The sequence below is a fragment of the Mastomys coucha genome, unplaced genomic scaffold, assembly GCF_008632895.1.
Source record: "Mastomys coucha isolate ucsf_1 unplaced genomic scaffold, UCSF_Mcou_1 pScaffold1, whole genome shotgun sequence".
NCBI lineage: Eukaryota > Metazoa > Chordata > Mammalia > Rodentia > Muridae > Mastomys > Mastomys coucha.
The window spans coordinates 16,230,089-16,253,852 of NW_022196891.1; the positions used below are offsets into that span (position 1 = coordinate 16,230,089).

At 35.9% G+C, this 23,764-nt stretch overlaps 1 protein-coding gene across 8 annotated transcripts in view; it reads right to left on the reverse strand.

The window, feature by feature from the left end:
- Nucleotides 1-23,764, reverse strand: part of Ptpn4 (protein tyrosine phosphatase non-receptor type 4) — a 158,515-nt gene that overhangs the window by 45,862 nt on the left and 88,889 nt on the right. For all 8 annotated transcript variants that reach the window (XM_031380558.1, XM_031380565.1, XM_031380584.1 and 5 more), the window contains 4 exons: nt 22,755-22,843; nt 14,116-14,179; nt 9,774-9,946; nt 2,290-2,358 (listed from right to left, as the gene is read on the reverse strand). In XM_031380558.1, coding sequence (XP_031236418.1) covers nt 2,290-2,358; nt 9,774-9,946; nt 14,116-14,179; nt 22,755-22,843 — 395 coding nt within the window. The remainder of the gene's footprint in view (nt 1-2,289; nt 2,359-9,773; nt 9,947-14,115; nt 14,180-22,754; nt 22,844-23,764) is intronic.

Genomic DNA, 23,764 nt, shown 5'->3' on the forward strand with positions numbered 1-23,764 from the left:
CCAGTGGAAAAAAGACAGCATTTTCAACAAATGGTGCTGGCTCAACTGGCGGTTAACATGTAGAAGAAGGCAAATTGATCCATTCTTATCTCCTTGTACAAAGCTCAAGTCAAGTGGATCAAGGACCTCCACATAAAAGCAGATACACTGAAACTAATAGAAAAGAAAGTGGGGAAGAGCCTCGAGCATATAGGCACAGGGGAAACTTTCCTGAACAGAACACCAATAGCTTATGCTCTAAGATCAAGAATTGACAAATGGGACTTCATAAAATTGCAAAGCTTCTGTAAAACAAAAGACATTGACAATAGGACAAAACGGCAACCAACAAATTGGGAAAAGATCTTTACCAATCCTATATCTGATAGAGGGCTAATATCCAATATACACAAAGAACTCAAGAAGTTAGACTCCAAAGAAACAAATAACCCGATTAAAAAATGGGGTACAGAGCTACACAAAGAATTCTCAACTGATAAATACCGAATGGCTGAGAAGCACCTAAAGAAATGTTCAACATCCTTAGTCATCAGGGAAATGCAAACCAAAACAACCCTGAGATTTCACCTCACACCAGTCAGAATGGCTAGGATAAAAACTCAGGTGACAGCAGATGCTGGTAAGGTTGTAGAGAAAGAGGAACATTACTTCATTGCTGGTGGAATTGCAAGCTGGTACAACCACTCGGGAAATCAGTTTGGCGGTTCTTCCGGAAATTGGACATAGTTCTACCAGAGGACCCAGCTATACCACTCCTGGGCATATACCCAGAAGATACTCCAACATGTAATAAGGACACATGCTCCACTATGTTCATAGCAGCCTTGTTTATAATAGCCAGAAACTGGAAACAACCGAGATGTCCCTCAACAGAGGAATTGATACAGAAAATGTGGTACATCTACACAATGGAGTACTACTCCTCAGCTATTAAAAACTATGAATTTATGAAATTCTTGGGGAAATGGATGGACCTGGAGAATATCATCCTGAGTGAGGTAACCCAATCACAAAAGAACAAACACAGTATGCATTCTTTGATAAGTGGATATTAGCCTAGAAGATGGGAATACACAAAGTACAATCCACAAACCTCAAGAAGAAGGAAGACCAAAGTTTGGATACTTCATTCCTTCTTAAAAGGGGGAACAAAATACCCATGGAAGGATTTTCAGAGACAAACTATGGAGCAGAGACTGAAGGAAGGACAATCCAAAGACTGCTCCACCTGGGAATCCTTCCCATATTCAGTCATCATATCCACACACTATTGTGGACATCAACAAGTGCTGGCTGACAGGAGCCTGATATAGCTGTCTCATGAGAGGCTCTGACAGTGCCTGACTAATACAAAAGTAGAGGCTCACAGCCATCCATTGGACTGAGTACAGAGTCCCTAATGAAGGAGCTAGAGAAAGGATCTAAGGAGCTGAAGGGTTTGCAGCCCCTTAGCACAAACAACAATATGAACTAACTAGTACCCTCAGAGCTCTCAGGGACTAAACCACCAACCAAAGAGTACACATGGGGGGACTCATGGCTCCAGCAGCATGTGTATAGCAGATGATGGCCTAGTTGGTTATCAATGGGAGGAGAGGCCCTTGGCCCTGTGAAGGCTCTATGCCCCAGTGTAGGGGAATGCCAGGGCCAGGAAGTGGGAGAAGGTGGGGTGGTGAGAAGAGGGAAGGGGGAGGGAACAGGGGTTGTTTTAGTTTTTGTTTTGTTTTTTTCTTATTTTCTTTTCTTTTTCTTTTTTCTTTTGGAGGGGAACCTGGGAAAAGAGATTTTGTAAATAAAGAACACATCTAATAAAAAAAAGGGAAAAAAAACTAAAAAATGTTTATTTTCAATGTATGTGGGCACACCTGAATATGTGCATGCACACTACACCCATACAGAAGTGCAAGGACCTGAAGCAGGCATCAGATTCCCCAAACTGGAGTTATACACTGCTGTGTACTTCCCACTTAGGTGCTAAGAACTGAACCTGGATCTTTTTACTGAGTCAGGTATCCAATTCCCATTTCTAATAATTTTAATGCTTTAAAAAATTCAGCAATCTGCTGGACTGGTGGAAGAGCTCAAGTGGTAAATAAAAGTGCTTACTGCCAGGCCTGACAATGTGAGTTCAACCCTAACCCATTCATACCTAATGGAATGAAGAACATTGTGTTTTTCTCTGACTTTTATACACGTCTTGTGTGTCACCCCCTCCCTTGCCACAGATCATAAAATAAAATGTCAAAAAACAAAATAAATCCCTCACATACTAAGACACAATTGACTTACCTTGCAAATACCCTGTCCTTATTTGCCTTTTCTTTGCCATATTGAACTGACTGGACTTCAGTTCTCCCACTGAAATATATAAACATGAATAATATCTTAAAGGGGACTTCAGCATAAAATTACAATAAAGAACATGATTATACTAAAATTTTATTAGTGACAAGATATTTGTGGTAACAACCACAAAAAAAAAAAAAAGCAGCAGAGTAAGAAGCAAAGAATAGACTGTTTTCCACTTCCATCCAAATAGATGAGGCTTAATTAGTTGTTCCTCAATTTAATAAACCAAGGTGTGACAATACACACTTTTGATGACATGAACACCTTTCTTGTAGTTCCTTACTAAAATGCTCTCTCTAAAGTCAGAGGTGTCCTGGATCAAACATGCTCTATGGCCCTGATCCCCCCTAACAGAAGAGCGTTAGCTGTAACCTAATGACGGGGCTGAATTATGTGGTAATTTGGGTAACTTCTTTTTCCTTTTCTGCTACTGACTATTACAGACATGCAGACTGTCCATCAACTCCTTCCACGTCACAATACAAGATATTTCAGGTTTTTGACTACAGGAAAAAAATGAGGTCAGAAATATTGTGGATGCTGGGCATACTTTCTTCTTTGAAAGTGACTTGCCTACAGCATTGCCTTACAGCATTCTTTGTATGCAGAGGAGATTCTGATTCTTCTCCATGGTATGTCAGTGTAATCAGCTAATTGTCTTGATGTAAGGGTAGTTCTCCATGAGTTTATAAAGGCAACCTCTTACTGACTTGTAAATGAACATAAATTTCTAGTACTGAAAGTAGAACCACTTATAAATACAGATATTTAATGTATATAAAAGTAGCTAACTAAATGTTCCCAAAGTCAGACAAGCAAATTTCAAACCATATTACTACAACAAATATAAGTAATTTTGAAATAAATGGCATGACTGATACTTAATAGAAAAATAAGAAACTATATTTTTAAATGTGAAATTCCTAAAAATATTATTTTTCTATAGAGGCCATAAATTCAGGTTCATTAACTTGAATGCATGCAATCCCTTGGATATACAGAATAGCAATAAGCATGTATATAAACAGAGATGGTTAAGAAAGCCAAAAACTTTGTCAATACTCCAGTTCTACTTTGTAGTCAATAATACTTCAACATCTTAAGAATAACAATAGCATCAATATTCCTGGCCAGTGCTTACCATGAGGTATGTCCATTAGGGAATGAACTATGTAATGTTTTTGTCATCCTGCCTTTCCTACTTCTTTTGCAAGAGTATTAATATTCTAATAACTAAAAGATGCTTCCAATACATTCTAAAGCTAAGAACAAGAACTGCAAGCACAAGACACTGTAAGTGTGCATGGCTTATATCCAAACAGTGATGTGCAGTAGGGCTGGTACAGCCCTACTGCTGTGCTTTGCTACATTAATTATGGGGCTGTAAGTAAATCACACTCCATTTTCTAGATTCCTTTCTACTTAGCTTTCTACTAGGTTATGTTTGCACACTGTGTAGATGAAAGATCAGTGAAGTGAGAGAAATACAAAGCAGGCATTTGGCAAGTGCTGGGGTAGTGAAAGGTAATATCTTGGTGAAGCAGTACTGCTCTGACAGGGCCAGCAAAGTGTCTCGGAAGCACAGCAACTTGTGTAGGCCAGGGAATCCAGATCAAATGTGACCCTTACACGTTATTCCTCGCACACACTTGGTTCTTAATAACCGCTCCTCCCCACTTATTCTCCCATTTTTGTTTTTTTTTGCTTTTTTTAACCAAGTCTCTGGATTAATTTTATTTTATTTAAGATAAAATAATAAATAAATTTCTCTCACTCCTGACTATTAACTCCTGATATATCAGGGAAACAGATTGAAATACAACTCTTTTGATCAAATGGCTGGAATAACAAGTCAATATCCATAGCATGCAAGAACAATTAATGTTCAAAAGGGATTTATATTGCATATTGTTCATCAGATACTCTGTAAGAGTCAGATTAAAATAAAGATCTGTAGCAATTACAATATCAAATTGTGACAGTATGAATTTAAACAATGAGAAAGTACCAACTGTTAAATACACATATATACAAACTTCTTATAGTAATTCAATAGAGAAAATAATGACGAGAATAACTGAAATGTAAGTCAGTTTTAAATTTGAAATCTCACTACAAAAATATAAAAATTATTCTAAAAGTTCTTTAAAATTTTTTTAATGATTTTTTTTTAATGTATACTGTTGTTCTGCGTGCAATGAGATCTGTGTGAGGTGTCAGATCCCCTGGCACTGGAGTTACAGAGAGTTGTGAGCTTCCAGGTGGGTGCTGGGAATTGTACTGGGTCCTCTGGAAGAGCAGCCAGTGCTCTTAGCCTCTGAGCCCTCTCCAGCCTACTGTAAGGTCTTTATTCACCTAGAAAAGGCTAGATGTCTAGGCATAACCTTATACTGTGCCTACAGCACACCTGCTCAGAGGGGGAGCTGCTGGCCATGCCTCCTCGGTTGCTGAGGACAAATACTGTTGCTAAGTGCTTACCCTTTATTCTTTGGGCTTTGCACCAAGATTGTTTTGAGTTACCTTATTTTTTTGAGTTATTTGAGTTATTTTCTTGTTATTTAACTGGTCTGGTTTTACTATTTTAAAAAAAAACTTACAAAAGTATATTTTCACTTTTATTTTATTGTCTATATTTATGTATGTGTACTATGAATATTGTATAGTGACTTCAGAGGCTAGAAATGGGTATCAGTAATGTAGAAAAAAACTTGACGTTTCAGAATAGCCAGAAATTAGAAGGCAATCTAGATGTGCCTCAACAGAAAAATGGATAAAGAAAATGTGGTGCATTTATACAATGGAGCATTGCTCAGTTCTTTTAAAAAGTGACATTATGAAATTTGCAGGCAAATGGATGGAAGTAGAAGAAAAATTATCCTGTGTGAAGTATCTCAGACTCGAAAGACAAAGATGGTATGCATTAGACTCTGTGGGTGTTAGCTATGAGGTCAATGATAACCAAGCTACCATCCATACACCTGCAGAGGGTAGGTATAGAGTGAGGGTCGAGTGCAGTGGTTCTCAACCTTCTTAATGCTGCAGCCCGTTAATACACTTCCTCACGTTGTGGTGACCCCCCAACTATAAAATTATTTTTGGTGCTACTTCATAGTGTAGTATGAATAGTAATATATACATCTAATATGCAGAATATCTTTTATGCAACCCCTGTGAAAGGTGTCTGGCCCACACATTAAGAATCACTGGTCTAGAAGGACCAGATAGTTTTCAAGAGGAAAGAAAAATACAACAGATAGTTATCTGACAGATAATCAGACTGACAGACATTTGATACACAGGTTATCTTGGTTTTTTCGAGACAAGGTTTCTCTGTGTAGCTCTGGCTGTCCTGGAACTCACTCTGTAGACCAGGCTGGCTTCGAACTCAGAAATCCGCCTGCCTCTGCCTCCCAAGTGCTGGGATTAAAGGCGTGCGCCACCACTGCCCGGCGATACACAGGTTATCTTATGTGACTGCTGTAAAAAGCCTTCCTTCCTTCCTTCCTTTTACTCATTCATTCATTCATTCATTCATTTTTAGGCTTTTGAGATAGGGTTTCTTTGTGTAGTCCTAGATGTCTTGGAACTCTCTGTAGACCATGCTGGCCTTGAACTCACAAATATCCACCTGCTTCTATGTCCCCAATGCTAGGATTAAAGGTATGCACACCTGGCTTAAGAACATTTCTTCCATTAAACTCTGAGTGTATGGTTATTTCTCACTAAGAAGGCATACTAAATTCTGGAATACCAGAACCTTGGAACTAAAGTTACAGACAGTTTTGAGTCATCATATGGATGCAGGGAAACAAATCTAGGTTCTCTGCAAAAATAGCAATTGCTCTTAAACACTGAGTCACACTCTCCAACTCCTGATTCAGAGACCTTAGAATGCTTGAGAGTTTTGCATACTGAATAATGTCTACTATGTTGGCTCTAAACTTATTTGAACCAAAACCTGGCTGTGTAATATTTTCAGTCACTTCCCTACCCATCTCACTTTAGAACTGAGCTACCTAAGTCTGAAGAAAAATTTTACTTGGCATATAGATTGTAATAAAATAATGTGATGAGATTCTAACAAGACTCATCAAGAGACAAAACATATAAACATGAATGAAACAGCTAGACACACACACATTTAATCTTAGCACTAATTAAGGAAGGCTCATTTCTGTGAAGCCAGCCTGGTCTACAGAAATAATTCCAGACATTCAGGGTTACACAAAGAAATCCTCAAAATACCAAACCAACCAACCAAATAAATAAATGAAGAATTAAAGTACCATCCCCTATAGATTCTAAACTTAAAAGAATGAGAGACATTGGAAACTTTATGACAATAAAGCCAACAACCTACTTGGAAAGAAATACACCAACTACCACTGTTTGTTCAGAAAGAAAAAAATCTGAATTGCCTCATCTTGTAAATAACTTGAATGTACTATTAAAAAATTTTTCTATAAATAAAACTAGCCTAGAAAGAATAACTGGTAAATTCTATTAAGTATATAAAGGAAGTAAGGACTGGAAAGATGGCAGAGTCAATAAAGTGCTTGTCACACTTCAGCTCACTCTCCCGGAACCCAAGAAAAGCCAATATGCCAGCTTGCACCTGCCACTGAGAAATGCTATGTTGACTATGCAAGATAGTTCTTAGACTTGGTTTTCAAATTATTACCTCTATACTAGAAAGTTCCTTCTGTCTCAGTGGTAGCTTTTTTCCAAAATTATTTTCTTCAGCTGTCTTTTATATTTAAAATCATCATGCCTGGCTTTTCTATCGGATGTTGTATGGTATGAGTAACCTATTTGGCCTCCCCCCCCCCATTTTATCTGAAACCTGTTTGAACTAGATCAGGAGGCTGGTTACTGTACTTTATTGTTGAAAAGATGTTTTTATGCACTGTGTAAACACTGTCTCTATATTACACAAATACTGATTTCTGAACAAGCAGAGATAATTATAGGCTGGACTGTGGAATTGTTAAGTATCACCTGTCGAAGTGTTTTGTAAACATTCCGTCTCTCACCTTCTGACTGGTTTGTTAAAACGCTGATGGCCTATAGCAAAGGCAGAAAATAGGGGGGACTTCCAGGAAGAGAGAGGACTCTGGGAAAGAGTTAAATGTGGGAGGATTCCCAGGGAGGTGCAGCAGAGGAAGTAAGGTGGGACAAAAAGACACTTGGCAGGACTTAGTATAGAATAAATGAATTAGAAAGGTAGGAGCTAGCTGGAAACAAGCCTAGCTCTAAGGCTGAAGCATTTGTAATAAATATAACTTTCCTGTCATTGTGCAGGAGCTGGTGGTCCAAAGAAAGGCTCCTGGTACTCTATTCAGTTCTTTGTAGACTAAATGTAACTTGTGTGTGTGTCCTTGCATAATTACATTGCTGATCATTTAGGAATTAAATACATTTAAAGAATATCTTTAAGGTATGCAATGTCTTCCAATTCAAAGAGGGCACTAGAAATTTCTATCCCTGCTGACAGTATAAGTTGGTACCAGCAATCTCTGCATTTCATTGATTGTCACCATTGACCTAACACATTCTTCTTCAGACTATTTAACCTTTAAATTGGCAATCAGTGCCATTTACCTTTGTAAATACTAAATTTAGAAAAGTAAGAAAGGCTTTGATAAAACATGTTATCAAGTCCTTAAGAATCCACTGTGTTTTGTTTTTAGGTAAAAAAAAAAATCTATTTCATGGTTAATATTAAACCCCTATACTTGCACTTTTTTCCCTCAGGATGATAAAGCATGTATTTTAAGTGATATATTGTTTTGACTAGTATTACAAACTGAGCATTTATAAATGTTGGGATTTATAATTAGTGTTTTGGAGATATATCTATGCATTTTTCTTTTCATATAACAATTTTATCTAGAGATAAAAATCTTATTTGTTCATAAAAACAGATAAAAATGAATACCATTTGTTTTATTAGATCACCAGTAACTTTTTCTGTATGAGTCTTACTAGATTCCACTTTAAAACTAACTTTTATGTATCATTTTAGAATTCTACAGATAGGACTAATCAAGGTTTCTACAAATAATTATTTGCAAATATTGTTGCCAGGGGAGTATTGAAAAAAAAGTCAACAAATGCCAAAAGGCACAGCTGAATAGGTAAGATAATTTTCTCATATTCTACAACAAAGGAGATGAGCTGTGATTATCAGTTAATTATAAATTTCAAATTAGGTAGTAGAGAGAGTTAAGAACATCCCCAACACAAGGACATGGTACACATCTGAAGCTGTGGAAATACCTGGTGATTACATACTGCACATATGTCAAAGGCCACACCATACCTAATTATGCATCAGTAAAAACATTTAAAGAGAACAAGTCAAATTTAAGGGGACTAGAGAGATAGCTCAGCAGTTTAGAATACTGCCTGCTCTTCTAAAGGACCCAGGTTTGACTCCTAGCACCCATACTAGCACTCCTAACTGTCTATATTTCCAAACACAGGTAATCTCTTCTGGGATCTCGTCTGGCATCGTGGGCATTGCACACATATGATACAGATATATACATGGGCAAAAAAAAAAAAAAAAAAAAAAAAAAAAAAAAAAAAAAAAAAAACCATATACATAAAATAAAGGGAAAAAATTTAAAGGATAATTTTAGCTAAAGTTATTTCTCAAAATTTATGCTGTATTATAGACAAAATGAAGAGAATACAGGAAAATGTCAGGATCTGGGGTTATTACTCAATAAATTCAACTTTTTGCCTATTTGCATAATGGTTGTTTTAAACTCTTTTAGGTGGGATAGCTCCACAAAATGCTAAACTGTGGATTTTTTAAACAAAAAATTTTATACTACATAAAATATATCTTTGAGTTTACAAACGAAAATAATGTATCTTATAGAAAGGCTTTCACATAAGTAATAAATGCATTGGGAAATATAAAACCTGTTGGGATTATAACTATGCAAATGTGGCTAATTACTTATAAAATAATTAACTGCATTACAACCTAGGGCATAGGTTATCAAGTCTAATATGCATCACAAGGCACCATAGACTTACGGATACAAACACAAGACAAGAATTCCATGGGGATTCTGACTCTGTAGGTTTGGTGACTAACCATGATTGCACTGCTTTATATCTGTATCTTTCATTATTTTTAAATTTTATTTTTGTGTATGGCTATTTCATCTGCAATATGTCTGTGTACCATCATCCATGCCTAGTGCTTGTGGGGGCCAGAAAAAAATGATGGGTTTCCCAGGACCTGGAGTTACATACAGCTGTAAGATGCCATGTGGGTGCTAGGAATGAAACCTGGGTCCTTCTAGAAGAAAAGCCAGTGCTCTTGGCCAATGAACCATCACTCTAAACCTCGACCTTTAATCTAAAGGTAAGGAAAACAAAACAAATAGTATAAAAGTAGTACTTACCAGTACCGGAATTTGGAACCCAATGTAAAATAATGTGCAAAAAAGTTCTTTTGAGGTGGAAGTGGTCTATCCAGGCGGAAGAATGTATGGTGTTCTACACACGCCTTCCACAAAGTTTTACATGCTCTATAATTCACCATATTAAATCCCAGTAAGGTTTCTCTAGATTCATGCTGTATTAAATGACAAAATTCAGAGAAAACGAGAAAATGTCACGATATGTTAATACTTTTGACAAATAAGTTGTGCCAGCCTTACAAATGCTAATCTCCTTTAATGATTTCATTTAACAAAGGCTCATTGAAATAAATAAAAGATTTATAAAATGTGAACTTCTGTAATTGTACAACTTATACATACTTGTATTCTCTATCATACTTAGAAATAATTTTAAAATTTTTACTATTTTCAAGTAAATATTTACAAGTTTTATTAGCTACAATTCTGCTTCAAAATATAGTCCTGGACCACAAATTAAATTTGTGTAGATCTACAATTTGTAATTCTACCTTGATTAAAAGTAAGAATACTCAACACCCAAAGCATTATTACAAAAATCACATTAGAAATTGACTAGCATTAAAATAGAATAATTCTCTAGTTCTTCTTTTGGCATAAACGACATTATACCAAAGCACATATCTCCTGAGTATCAGATATATATATATATAATATATATATATTATATATATATATGTTTGTGTGTACAGGCAATATATATATAAATATATATGTACATACACAGTAGTTTACCTACTTTACTGTTTATAGATATTTCATATTTCCCAATTAGAGATAGAAGAGCAATGTTGTGTATGCACATTCTTCGTTTCTATGTGCATATGTATACATTTCTGTTGCTAGATCATAATTTATATATATACACATATATATATACATATATAGTGTGTGTGTGTGTATTTAGCTAAGTAATACTTCCTGTCAACGATAGTGTGTGTTCCATATACTCACAACCTCAGTGATTTTCTGGTTTTGTTTTGTGCCCATTTGTGTATAGAGACAGCATTTCATATTGTACCTTAGGCTGGCCTGGAACTCACTATAATATTCAGGCTGGACTTGAACTTATAGCAGCACCCCCACTGCCAATCTTTCAGGTGATGCATTATTATAATAAGCATGTGCCACCCCATCTATTTTCAGTTTTTCTTATTTCAGTGTTTTGAATTTGGTTAGAACATGTACTTCCTCTTGATGACTTTAATAAGGTTCAGCATCTCTTCATGTTAATGGCAAACTGGGTATTGATTTTCTTTTTCAAAGCATGACCTTCTTCTGCAGCCCAGGCTAGCCTGGAAATTGTGGGAATCTCTCTACCTTAGCCTTTCAAATGCAGGGATTAGAGATTTGGGGCACCATGTCTACCTTACTTTTAAGGTGTGTGAAGCAAGGTTGACTTTGAATTCACACCCTTCTTGCCTCAGCCTTGGAAGAATCTGCCTGCCATGAAGATACTATCACTTCTGAAGTAGTATTCAAGGCACTGGCATATTTTTCTGTTGGAGAGCAGATATATGGAAGGACTTGGGGTGGCATATTACTGCATGAACAGCCAGTGCTACGTCACTCTTAATGCTACCTTTTGATGAACGTTTATCAGTCTAAAATAATGAATCATTATCTTTAAGAGCTTCTTATATGTTTTATTCAAAAAATATTTTCATCATGAAGATATTTTCCATAATTAAAAAAGATAAAGCTGGGTGGTAGTGGCACACACCTTTAATCCCAGCACTTGAGAGGCAGAGGTAGGCGGATTTCTGAGTTCGATGCCAGCCTGGTCTACAGAGTGAGTTCCAGGACAGCCAGGGCTACACAGAGAAACCCTGTCTCAAAAACAAACAAACAAACAAAAAAAAAAAAAACCTAAAAACTCAAGATAGAATGTTCAGATATAAGAATGTAGTTTCGTATTAAAAAGTAAAATGATTAAGCATAACTTGTTGACTAGAAAGTTAAATAGAATCATTAACAATTGTTTTTATGTATTAACAGCTTACATATTATATGATATACAATAAATACTATATAAGATGACAGAATACCTCACAAGAGATACGGTAAGTTTTTTCAGTGTGTGTACACTGTCTAATATGTGGACTCCCTACTAAAACATTGCTTCAAACACTCTGTATGTACTTTGAACAGTGTAATTTTATTTGAAATGTAATGACATTCTTTCTAACGTGTGAACAGCGGACTTAAAGTGACCTAAGAGGTTAAATACAACAAGTGAATGTTTGGATCTGCTGCTGCTGTTTAAAGTCTTGCTATGTAGCTCTGCCTGGTCTGAAACTTCATTGCAGACCAAGGGTAACATTAGCCAAGCAGCTACCCTCCTGTCTCTGCCTTCTGAGCACAAGGATTACAAGCGTGCATCATTGTACCTGCCTATGACTTTGCATAGTTAAAAACAAATGTTTTATAGAGAAAAGATTGGCAATGTGACCTTCTAAAAAATACATCTGTATGTGGTCTTTAATCACTCTCAAGTTGACTTTTGATGCTGTTGCTATATATAGGTAAACATAGTGCTAACTGAAACAATCTCTCAATTATGAGAAGTAAACACTAAAAATGGCCCATACATTACCAGACACATATACTGTTTTCAATAAATGTTACATTTCACAACTCTTATTATTACTATTACTGACAACACATTCACCACAATCAGATAAATTAATAGTATTTTCTTCTACTACAACACTCTGTATAGTTACTCCAAGTAAATTATCTATTCTATAGGTTTTTTTTAAAGATTTATTTATTTTATTTATATGAATACACTGTCACTGTCTTCAGACACACCAGAAGAGGGCATTAGATCCCATTACAGATGGTTGTGAGCTGTGGTTGCTGGGAATTGACTCAGGACCTCAAGACATGCCCTTAATCACTGAGACATCTCTCCAGCCCTTATTCTCTAGTTTCTGGATAACAAGATTTATTATGTATCCTTCTCTGAATATTTACTGAAATTTACTGTATGCACACACATATAACTACAAAGACACATATAAGAATGTTCAGTACCAGTATTAATCAAAATATTCCCCACTGAAAAATAGTTAAACTGTCCCCTAACAAATGACTAAACTGCTAATTTATGGCATATACGCTTAGCAGAATATCACATTAAGAAACAAACCACACAATTTCATTGATATCAGTACAATATGAATTTCATATTGTTAAAGAAAAGAAGCCAAGTACAAGAGGACATGCTATATGGCTTCACTTTTTAAAGTTCACATCTAAACTACTTCATGGCAGCATAAATGGGAATAATGCTGCCTATCTGTTGGGAGGGTTAGCTACTAGAAGTGCACATTAGACCCATTAGCGATAGGACTCTGTCGTACTCTAAGTATTAATCTGAGTTTATCAAGTTATGTACTTGATAAAATTATGGTTTACGTACTTTCTCCTACAAAGTTTCATTTCCATAAAAATTCTATTTGGAAAAATCTCCCATATTAAGTAAACATAAATGATAAACCATAGTCACAAAGTAGGAAAATATCCTCTAGCAGGCAGATACTACAGCTGACTCAAATATATTCTTAAGATTTTAAAGAAATTTTATACACATATGTGTACCAATTTGCAAAGATTTATAAAAAGTTGATATAAACCAAAAAACAAGATTGGTTTGTTTGCAGTCTGTAAATATTTGTGCTAGGATCTTGCCCTAAACCATTATTTCTTGGTTGGATCATGCTTGGGATTACAGGCTTATGTCACAACACCAGACAAAGCTAATTTAATTTGATCAAGTAGTACAATAATTTACAAGAGGAAGTTATTATAACATGATACTAACACTTTGATATAAGATGTAAGTCCATGAAGTAGAAACTACATATTCAGTCCTCTCAAAATGAAATGAGCTTTCTCTGAAAGAAGTATTATAGATTTAGTATGGAGAAAAAAACTTACAAGTATTTACTGCACTTTTGTTCAGTGACACAAAGTTTTAATTTTTTTCTTTTTTAATCAGTGTGTGTTCATGGACCTGTTGGTGCACGAATATATGTGCTAGGAAGCTAGAAGATAATCTCAGGTGTTATTTCTTGGAAATGTTTCCCCTTATTTTTGGAGACAGAGTCTCTCATTGGCATGAGAGTTGAATGGATCAGCCTATGTCTGCCTCTTTATTGCCTGAATTATGAGGGCAGCATTTCCACTTGGACTCTAGGCATCAAACTCAAGTCCTTGCACTTCTAAAGCACTATACAAATTGAGTCATCTCCCCCGCCTGCAGCTAGGCAATCTTAAAATATTTTATTTTTATCAATAATTATTAATCGATACTCACCAATTCTTTTCTAAGTTGAATAAAAAACTGTTTGCATTTAAAAGAAATTTTTACAATCTTCAACCTGCATAAAAGAGAATTGAAGTATTCAAAATACTGCTAAAGAAGAAAATATATAAAAATTTGGAAAATTATAGGTATTTTTAATATACTATGGGTTCTGAAAGTTTCATATGTTTATAAAATGAATTGTAATCAATCTATCCAACATTAATCCCAAATTGCTTTGATGTCACTATCCTTTTCCCCTCCTAACTTCATGGCACCTTTAAAATTTTTGTTTTTGTTATTAATAACCCCAAATCTGATTAGTGCTGCTCATAATGCACACAGGTGGGTAGCTATGGTCTTAAGTTTAATATGTACTAATATCTTCATATTTTATCATATAATCTTTAATACATACAATAATGTAAAACATATGGTACTTCCTATAAAACTAAGGAAAATCTAGGTACTTAACTGAGAAAAATTTATTAAACTATATCTACTATGAATTACATATTCCCCAATTTTCTATCTTTAGAAATATTCACCAAAGATTAAAATCTCAAATAATATAGATAACATTTAAGTATTTTAAGATGACAAAGCATAAAGGGAAAAATATAAAATTTCAGAGTTTTGTAAAACATTTTAATCTTAAAACTATAACTACTTTTATCTGACCCTTTCATATTACCTTTTTAAATATATATATATATATATATATATATATATATATATATAAACTTATTTTTGTTTGTTTTTTTCTAGAAAGAGACTTACTATATAGCCTTGGCTGTCCTGGAACTTACTATGTCTGGCTCTGCCTCCTGGGTGGCCACCACACTACCTTAAATATATGCAATTTATATAACAATTATTTTTCAATGTTCCATTATAAGATCCATGACTCAAGCTGGTCTGGTTCCTTGTAATAATGATATAAAGAGCAATTCTCAGACTTTGGGGCCCATGATACTTAAAGGGCACAAGACCAAAGAGATTGAATCTTAGTAAAATATGATTTGGAACCCAATTTTCTAACATTTCTAATATTTTCACAGTAATTCTATGTTTTGATTTTTGTGACTCACACTCATATCCATTACGAAGCTGTGAGTACTTTCAGAAAATAATTTCTCAAATTTCAATCACTTTAGAAGACAAATATACCAGTCCAACTCAGGCAGAACCATTTGAAGTAGAGGAAATGTAAGCTTAGGTTTTAGGTCTGAACTTTGTGTTGCTGGGAGTTAAACCTAGGACTATTATGTTAGTCAAGTGCTCTAACATTGAGTCATATCTTATTTTACTATTACATCTTGAGTTCTTACTACATAGAGATGAAAGAACATGGATATATTATTTTGTCATATGACAGAGGGTATTTCTTCTAGAAAGTGAAAAGAAGGCTGGATAAAACACAGCCTATATTTGTGGAAAGTAAATCATTTGAAAACTTTTAAATAGATACATATATTTTTAAATGTATGCATCACCCACCATTAAAAAAATATCACACAAGCAACATAAACAATAAGAAGTGTTATTCATTTCTAAATTAATAAGACAGAAAACCTAATCTAATTTCTAGTCATCTTTACAAACGACAGAAAAACATCAATGAATACAATTTTTAACACCAATCAGATAAGGGTCTTTATCCAAAGTCTACTTGCATGACTAGTGTTTCTTACAAATGTATTCTACCAAGCAATGATTAATGTTCATTTTGTATAATAAAATAGCTATAATCCTTTTCCTTTGGTTTCCATGCCCTTGGTTAATCTGATTCCGGGGCTTGAGAGATGGCTCAGCAGTTAAGAGCACAGACTGTTCTTCCAAAGGCCCTGAGTTCAAATCCAAGTAACCACATGGTGGCTCACAACCATCCACAATGAGATCTGACGCCCTCTCTTGGTGTCGAAAGACAGCTACAGTGTACTTATGTATAATAATAAATAACTCTTTAAAGAAAATAGAAACCAAGTTCCATACAGTCAGTAGGACAGAGTTTATAGATTCCATTCCAAAGGTCAGAACGAAGCAAAATAGAAACCCTGCAAGGAAAGCAGTCACAACCCGTAGCCCCTTATGAGGCTTCTGGGGCTCAAACCATGTGGGCTCAAGGGGTTGGGGAGTCAGACCTCTCTAGTTCTGCTGCCTGCAGCACACAGTGACTCTTGAACCAGTTCCACTCCATTTCCTATAGTATTCCTTCAGTGGGCATCCCTTGGTCCACAATAAAATCCTGGGGGCTCCACTGTAACTTGGATTTCACCTTCACAACTTCAGGAAGTAGCTTCTCGCTGCCTTCTTACTGGGACTTCAAACCTCCCACACACTGCCTGGCTTTGGCAAATCCCTGGAACCATTGTACAAGATGGCAGGGCCTCCTCAATCTTAAGTCTCAATGCCTGCAAAACCAGTATGCGCACAACAGTGCTAAGTTGCGTTGCCAGCTCAGGATGGACCTCACTTGCAGCCTGTGTGGTGAACCTGGGAAACATGTTCTTAAGACAGCTGTTTTTGAGCAAAGAACTCCTTGAGTAATGTTCTTAGTTTAGGGCTTCTTTTTTTTCCAATTGAATTTGCATTTTCACAACATGGAGTCTTCACAATATTTCTGGGATACCACTCCTATTGATTGCATCAGTGTGAAGGTTTCTCTTTAATGATAAAAATCTCTATTGATTACAGCCGCTTTTAAACTTGCCTTTTCCGTAGTTTTATACTTGTTCACACTCCTTCCTTCCCTCACAAACCTCCGTATTTCCTATCTCTCTGCTCCCCTTTTTACTTTCAGTCACTGTAACCTGAAGAGGAGGAGTAAGCAGCAAGTCACGAGTATGAAACTATACTGCCTTCACATTTCCTCTGCCAAAGAAGTTAGCCCAGTCCTTGGGAATTTTGCCTACCTTCAGTTCTCAGGACATGAGCTAAATAAAATCAGATAGGTTTTTGTTTGTTTTGTGTGGCTAGAATATAATAGAAAAGGCTTCTAGCCCTGTTTCCCATATGGACCTTGTTCCTCTTTAAACCATCATGAGCCAGACCTCCACTGTCCAGTTCTCTGCATTCTGGCCTTCCAAACTTACATCACAATGACCCATAAAGTTCTGCGTACAGAATTTTGGGTTTTTCTAGTCCAAATGCCTAAACTCTTCCACACTTTCCTTCACAAACTATTTCCACAGGCCTAGGAACCACACAGTCAAGATTAACATAGCAATGACCCCAGTCCTGGCACAAATTATCTTTATTACTTATTTTTCCTGTTATTGTGACGAAATACCTAACAAAAGCAAGTTAAAAAAAGAATGGATTATTTTGGCTCATGGTCTGAAAATACAGCCCTCATCAAGGCAGGGCAGGCATGGTGGCAGGGACATGAGACAGTTCATCACAGAGTCGACATTTAGGCAGCACAGAATGATCAGGGCAGTGCTTGCGATCTTTCTGTTTAGTCGAGCACCCCTGTAACCCTCCAGAAATGCTGGAATCCTCCAGGAAGGGCCTTTCCCCAGTTAGCCATATGGGGGAAGTCTCTCACAGACAGGTATAAAGGCTTGTTTCCATGGTAATACTAACCCCATTAACTTGTCAAATCAAGATTAAAATTCACAACTCGATTTAGAATCAATGAGGACACACCTCTAAGAGCATCACAGGGGGGTTTTCAAGAGAGGCTGAACTAAGGGGATGTGCCATCCTTAGCAGTGAGATGTAAAGAGGTTAGGGGTCTACTCCTGCCTTCCCTGCTTTGTCCTGAAATGAGCTCATGTCTGGATGCTGCTCCTGCTACTCTGTGCTGACATTACATTCTAGCTCTTCAGTCTTCTGGCACAGACACCACAACTTCTCAGGGAACTTCAAGGCTCTCAGCACTGGACTGAAACAGCTGAAGTTCTTAGATTGAACCCTAGGCTGCTCTACCATTCCAACAAGCAGATGGCCACTGTTAAGGCTAGCATGTAAGATACTCCAATAAATCCCATTTATTTCTTCTCCTTCCCCTTTGTCTCTCTTTTTGTTCATCTAGAGCACTCTGCCTAATACATTTTTTCTTCAATTTTAAAGAAACTATGAGTTTCCAAAGTTTGTATAGTTATTTGCATTTATATCAGTATAACAATATTTCAAAGAGGTTATATTACAAAAGTCCTAGGATTACAGGCTTGTATTACTAAACACAGCTTTTTCAAAAAAGCAGAGTTATGATAGCTTTCTAAAATATTTATTTTGGTTGGCTATGATACTTTAATTTTTATTCTGCCAAACTATTATTAAAGTAACTAGTTATAGAAGTCTTAAGAATAAAAATGATACTGAAAAAATTAAATATTTTAGAAGATACAAAAGAAACACACTGAAACCATGAGTTGATTTTGAATTTGTTTCTTCCCCTAGAAGTCATTTTATTTAACAAATAAACCTTTAAATAACCTTGACTACATTAAACACAGTGATATGCTAGAAGTAATTTTTATAATTTTTAATTTATCTACTTAAGTATAAGATATTATCTTTTTTATTGCTTTGAGATATAGAAATCATAAATCACAGTAGTGACACATCTTGGAAAATGAGAGTAAGGAAAACAAGCAAACAGTGTATTCTTATAATATTTGAATATTCTCTAAGAAAAAAATTATTAATTGCTGGCCCAGCATCACAGGGTAAACTGAGGCAGACAGCAAAAAGGTGGTTATGGAGGGATCATGGCCAAAACTGCTTTACCTTTGGCAATTTCTACCTTCTTTAATTCTTTGTTATTTTGTGGCTAAAAGCCACCAGCTTCTGGCAATTTAACTCCTGCTGATAGCAGCAGGAGACAAGAAAAAAGCTTAGTTATCAGAACTCTTTTCTCTCTGGCTTGAGCCCCCACCCTACCCCACTGGCTGGGATAAAGTCTTACAAAGAGCTCTTTTAAGCCAGAGAGAAAAGAAAAGAAAGGGAGAAAGTCAAGCACACACATATAGACACACACACACACACACACACACACACACACACACTTTGGCCAAGCCCGACCACCTGTTTCATTAAATTCACAAGTGTTCAAGCATACTTACATACATACAAATATACTGACACACATGTGTGTATGTACATACATATAGACAGACATATACATATATATATTTGGTAGGTGGGGAAGAGCCCCAAAAGCCACACTTCATTTCTTTTCTCTGGCAATCATATCTTCTAGACAAAAGTTCTTTATAAAATTACCTCATAGATAAAATGTTACACAAAAGGTAAGTTACAAAAGGATGTTGATATTAAGTTCAAAGCAGTGTTTTCATTCTATAAGCTCACTGTAAGTTCAAAGCACTGTAGTTACAAATGACCTGGCGGCTTTATCACAGTGCAAACCTGTGATAAAGCAAGGCTTCATCCTTGGACCTGACCTAGGATGAATGTTTTTCCTTGATCACAAATCTGTCCCAAGCCTGTTTCTCTTTTCATGAAAGCTCATTGTATTCCTTATTTCTGGGGAGCACGTCTGCAGTTAACTTGAGCTGACTTCTTGCTTGTGATTAATCATGAATGAGTCTGCTGACATCTGTCTTTGTTTTTAATTAAGATGTGGGTTTTACCATGCAGAGTTCCTCTGCTTACACATAAGTCCTTCAGAGACTGTCCAAACCTGAAGGAAACAGCCTTAGTCAAACATAGATACTATGTACCATAAACTTGCCAACTTAAACATTTGTAGTCATTGCTTAGCTTCCTGGAATTGGTCACATTTTGTGTTGTTAAGACAGTGAAACAATGCACTTGCTTGCTGGCATGTTATTAACCAGCAGCCCTCCCATATTCTGTCTCTTGCATCTTGTTTCTGCCTTTTCAGTATTCATCCTCACTCCCCTAGTCATGGTTCCTGTGTTCACTGACCAGTTGGCTCCTATAGAATGGAGGCCAGCATCAGGCTGGACTATGGGGGAGAAAGTGAGTACTTGGAAAAAGTGCAGTGAGTATTTCTCAGGAAGAAAAGACATAGGAAAACATAGATAAGGGAGCTCAGAAAAAGTAAGAGAGCTCAAAAAAGGTAAGAGAACTTGGAAAAACTAAGGAAGCTCATGAAAAGTAGAAGTCAAAATGGGGATGGGGGGTGGGAAATGGATATGGCCTTATGCTTTTTGTGCAAATGCTCAATAAGCTTCGCTAAATTAGGGCAACAGCAATTACATAGCTTTTTAGATTTTGTATTAAAGGTCTGTCCTTGGTTTCCTGAGGAAGCAAAATGGCAGGCGCTGGTGGGGGAGCTAGCTCCCACCACTCCCTTCTCAGCAGAGGGGGAAACAACACAGAGCTCAGCAGTGGACATAGATGAGTTATGATCCAACCCAGCAAGCTATGATCTAAGAAAAAAAATGTTCATGGAAAATGTGTGAGATTAATAAATTCAAGTGATAAAGGTTAGATGATATAAAAGAATTTGGATGATGATGATTTAGAAATAAAAAAAATCCTTTAGACGGAAGATGTTTAAAGTTGGTAAGTGCAAGTTATAAATGTTGGAGGGACTAAGAAGATGTTTTAAGGTATATAAATGCAAGCTATAGAGATGTAAGAAATGATTTAAAAAAAAAAAGAAAAATGTTTCATATTTCTCCCATATGCTATTGTTATTTCAAAGTTCAGATTTTCAACACTGATCAATGGAGTTATGATAAGCTAATGGAACATTGGCAGTTTGGTTGCCTTCTGAATATAAACATAAAGCTGTTTCTCATATTGCTAAAACAACTCTATTCAATCTGTTTAGATATAGCTTTTACTAGGTCTCAAAGGCATAAATCTACTCCTGTTGTCTAACAGGCACCTGTTAACTATATTTCTAAAATATGTAATTTAATACAATGGTAAATACTAATTGACATCCTTTTGTACATGAAAGGTCACACAAGCATTGGGGAGTCCTAATGCTTGGACCCGCCTGTCACAGATCAAATGGACTCTAGACAAGTACACCTACCTGCTTGTTCTGATCCAAAAGAGTAGGCAGCCCCAAGTATAAATTATACAAACTAACATATGTCATACAAGTTTCAACTTATATACATTGAAACATGTATATAATAATTATATGCATGTTCACACATGCTCATATACAATCTGTATTAGATATACATTAAAAATAAATTATACATGTTAAATTTAAACTACAGGCATTAAATGATATTTATATATATTAATGCATGTTATATACAATATGAATCATATGCATAAATATTAAATATACTTAAATGAAATTATACATTAAATATTAATTATATGTTAAAATTTGAATTACATGAATTAAATCTACGAAGTATAAATTATAATCTATATAATATACATAATTTTGCATATCCTCAAGGATAGGAAGTTATAAAATGAGCCTAAGAACTCAAAAAATCACCTACAAAAAAATAAGAGAATCTGTATATTCATTGACCACAAATCTTTTATTTTGAATTTTTTGACCTTGGATGCCAAGGGGCTGTCTGCTGCCGAATGTCTATGGCATCCTACAACTAAGCATACTTATGCCCAGGTGACATGAAAGGTCCTGTTTACTGGCACATAACATAATCCTGACCCAGTATTAATATGGGGTAGAGGGCATGTTGTGTTTTTTCACAAGATGCTGAAGAAGTGAGGTGGTTGCCAGAGCAATTGGTGAGACATGCTGATGCTGGGACAAAGAATGAGGCTCACTGTGATCTTGCCGAGTGCCCCGATGATGGCAATAAGAAAGCATTAGGCATACATTCCTTCTGTATGGTCAAAGTCAGAAATGCTTGTGGCTTCTAATAATACTCAGTTGTTAGGATTTCCTTGGTAGGAGAGTAGGAAGTATTCCAAATTAGTGAATTACACTGCTTTGGGTGAGGGCCTATCTATTTGTTTTACTAGAAATAGTACCAATGTTGGATTTGTTTCTGTAGACCCTCAGACTTGGAAGAAGAATATCTCTAAGACTATAGTACAAAGAAAGCATTAAGATGAGAAAGCCTCTATCTCAGACTTGAAGAGCTGTCTTGCTGATTTGACGGAAATTTGCCCAACTGGGTGGGCGATAGCCCAGGAACCATTGGGCTATGTAATAATAGCAGGAACGGCCTATCAGCAGACCTGGGATGAAGTCTCTGAGGCTGGGCCTCTCCAGAGTGCACCCGTTGGCAGCCATGAAAAACAGTGGGCTATTTCCAGGAAACTCGCTCGCTTGCAAAGCCTTTTTCAAAGTGGCTCTGTCAACTAATACTTTTAAGAAACCACATTGAGGGCTGGAGAAATGGCTCAGGAGTTAAAAGCACAGACGGCTCTTCTAGAGGACCTGAGTTCAATTCCCAGCACCCATATGGCCTGCTGACAAAAGTCTTTAACTCCAGTTCCACTGGACCCAACACCCTCACACAGACATACACGCAGGCAAAACAGCAACATAAATGAAATAAAAATGATTAAATTTTTTAAAAAAGACATATTGAGATAAGTTATCTTGTCTTCGGGTAGGTTTCCAGAGGGCAAAATAAAGTATATATTGTACCACATAAATAAGCTGACAAAACTAAAACAGTTTAAAGACTAGTTACTTTAATATGAATTATTACACTTAGTAATATTATGATAAAAGCAAAAATATTGGTAGAAATCCTTACCACAGAAAAGTATTCATCCGTACTCTGTTCTTGTAAATTAGAATTCCTCCTGACATCACTCCAATCAGGATTTCATTGTTACTTTGATCCTTCAAAATAAATAAATACATGACACTCTAAAATAATTAAAACAGGATTAGATATTTTTAAAAAACACATTTCAAAGATAACACAAAATTTAATTGTACTTAATTACAAATCCAAATAGTTTGTTATTGCCTCATAAAAGGCAAACATCAAAACAAGCTGAAATGTGACATTATTAAAAGTGGATACTCTAGAAGCTCAAGTGATGTTTGAGCAGGTAAGCACTGCTGTGCAAATTTAGGGACCAGAGTTCAGATCCTCAGAAACTCATGTGGCCTTGCAGCCCACCTGCAATTCCAGCTTTGGAGAGAGGAGAAAGGCAAACTGTCTACAGGACCTGACATACCAGCATGCTCTGGGCTTTATCCTGTCTTAATAAATAAGGTATACAAGCAATCAAGGATGATTCTTGACATCAATGCATACCACATGCATACCACATTCAAAAAGTTTTTTTTTAAAAAAGGCTTAAAATACTTATCTGATGATTTCTCTTAAGACCATGACTGACTTTTTGGTCGAGGGGAATCTATGATAAAATATCTACACAATATGGAAAATCCTGTAACTAATAATATGCATTAATAATATCATGGAAAAACAAAACAGATTGTTCTTGAGTTTCAAAGATCACAGAAAAGACAATGAATTATGTTTTGAAGAATGTGTAAGAACTTTCATATGATGGCAATCCAAATTAAATAGACTATTCTGCATTATCGAGCATAAAAAGACTTTAAATGTTTTTTTCTAAAATATCAATCTTTGAAACAGTTTAGCCTTTTCATGTGAAATGGCATGGTTTAACCTCCTAAATCCATGTGTCCTGAAGTCAGACCAAATTAATGAAACAAATCACTAAACTGCAGCTTCAAGACTTAGTTTTCTTTTAGTTTTTGGTTTGGAATTTTTTTTTTTTTTTT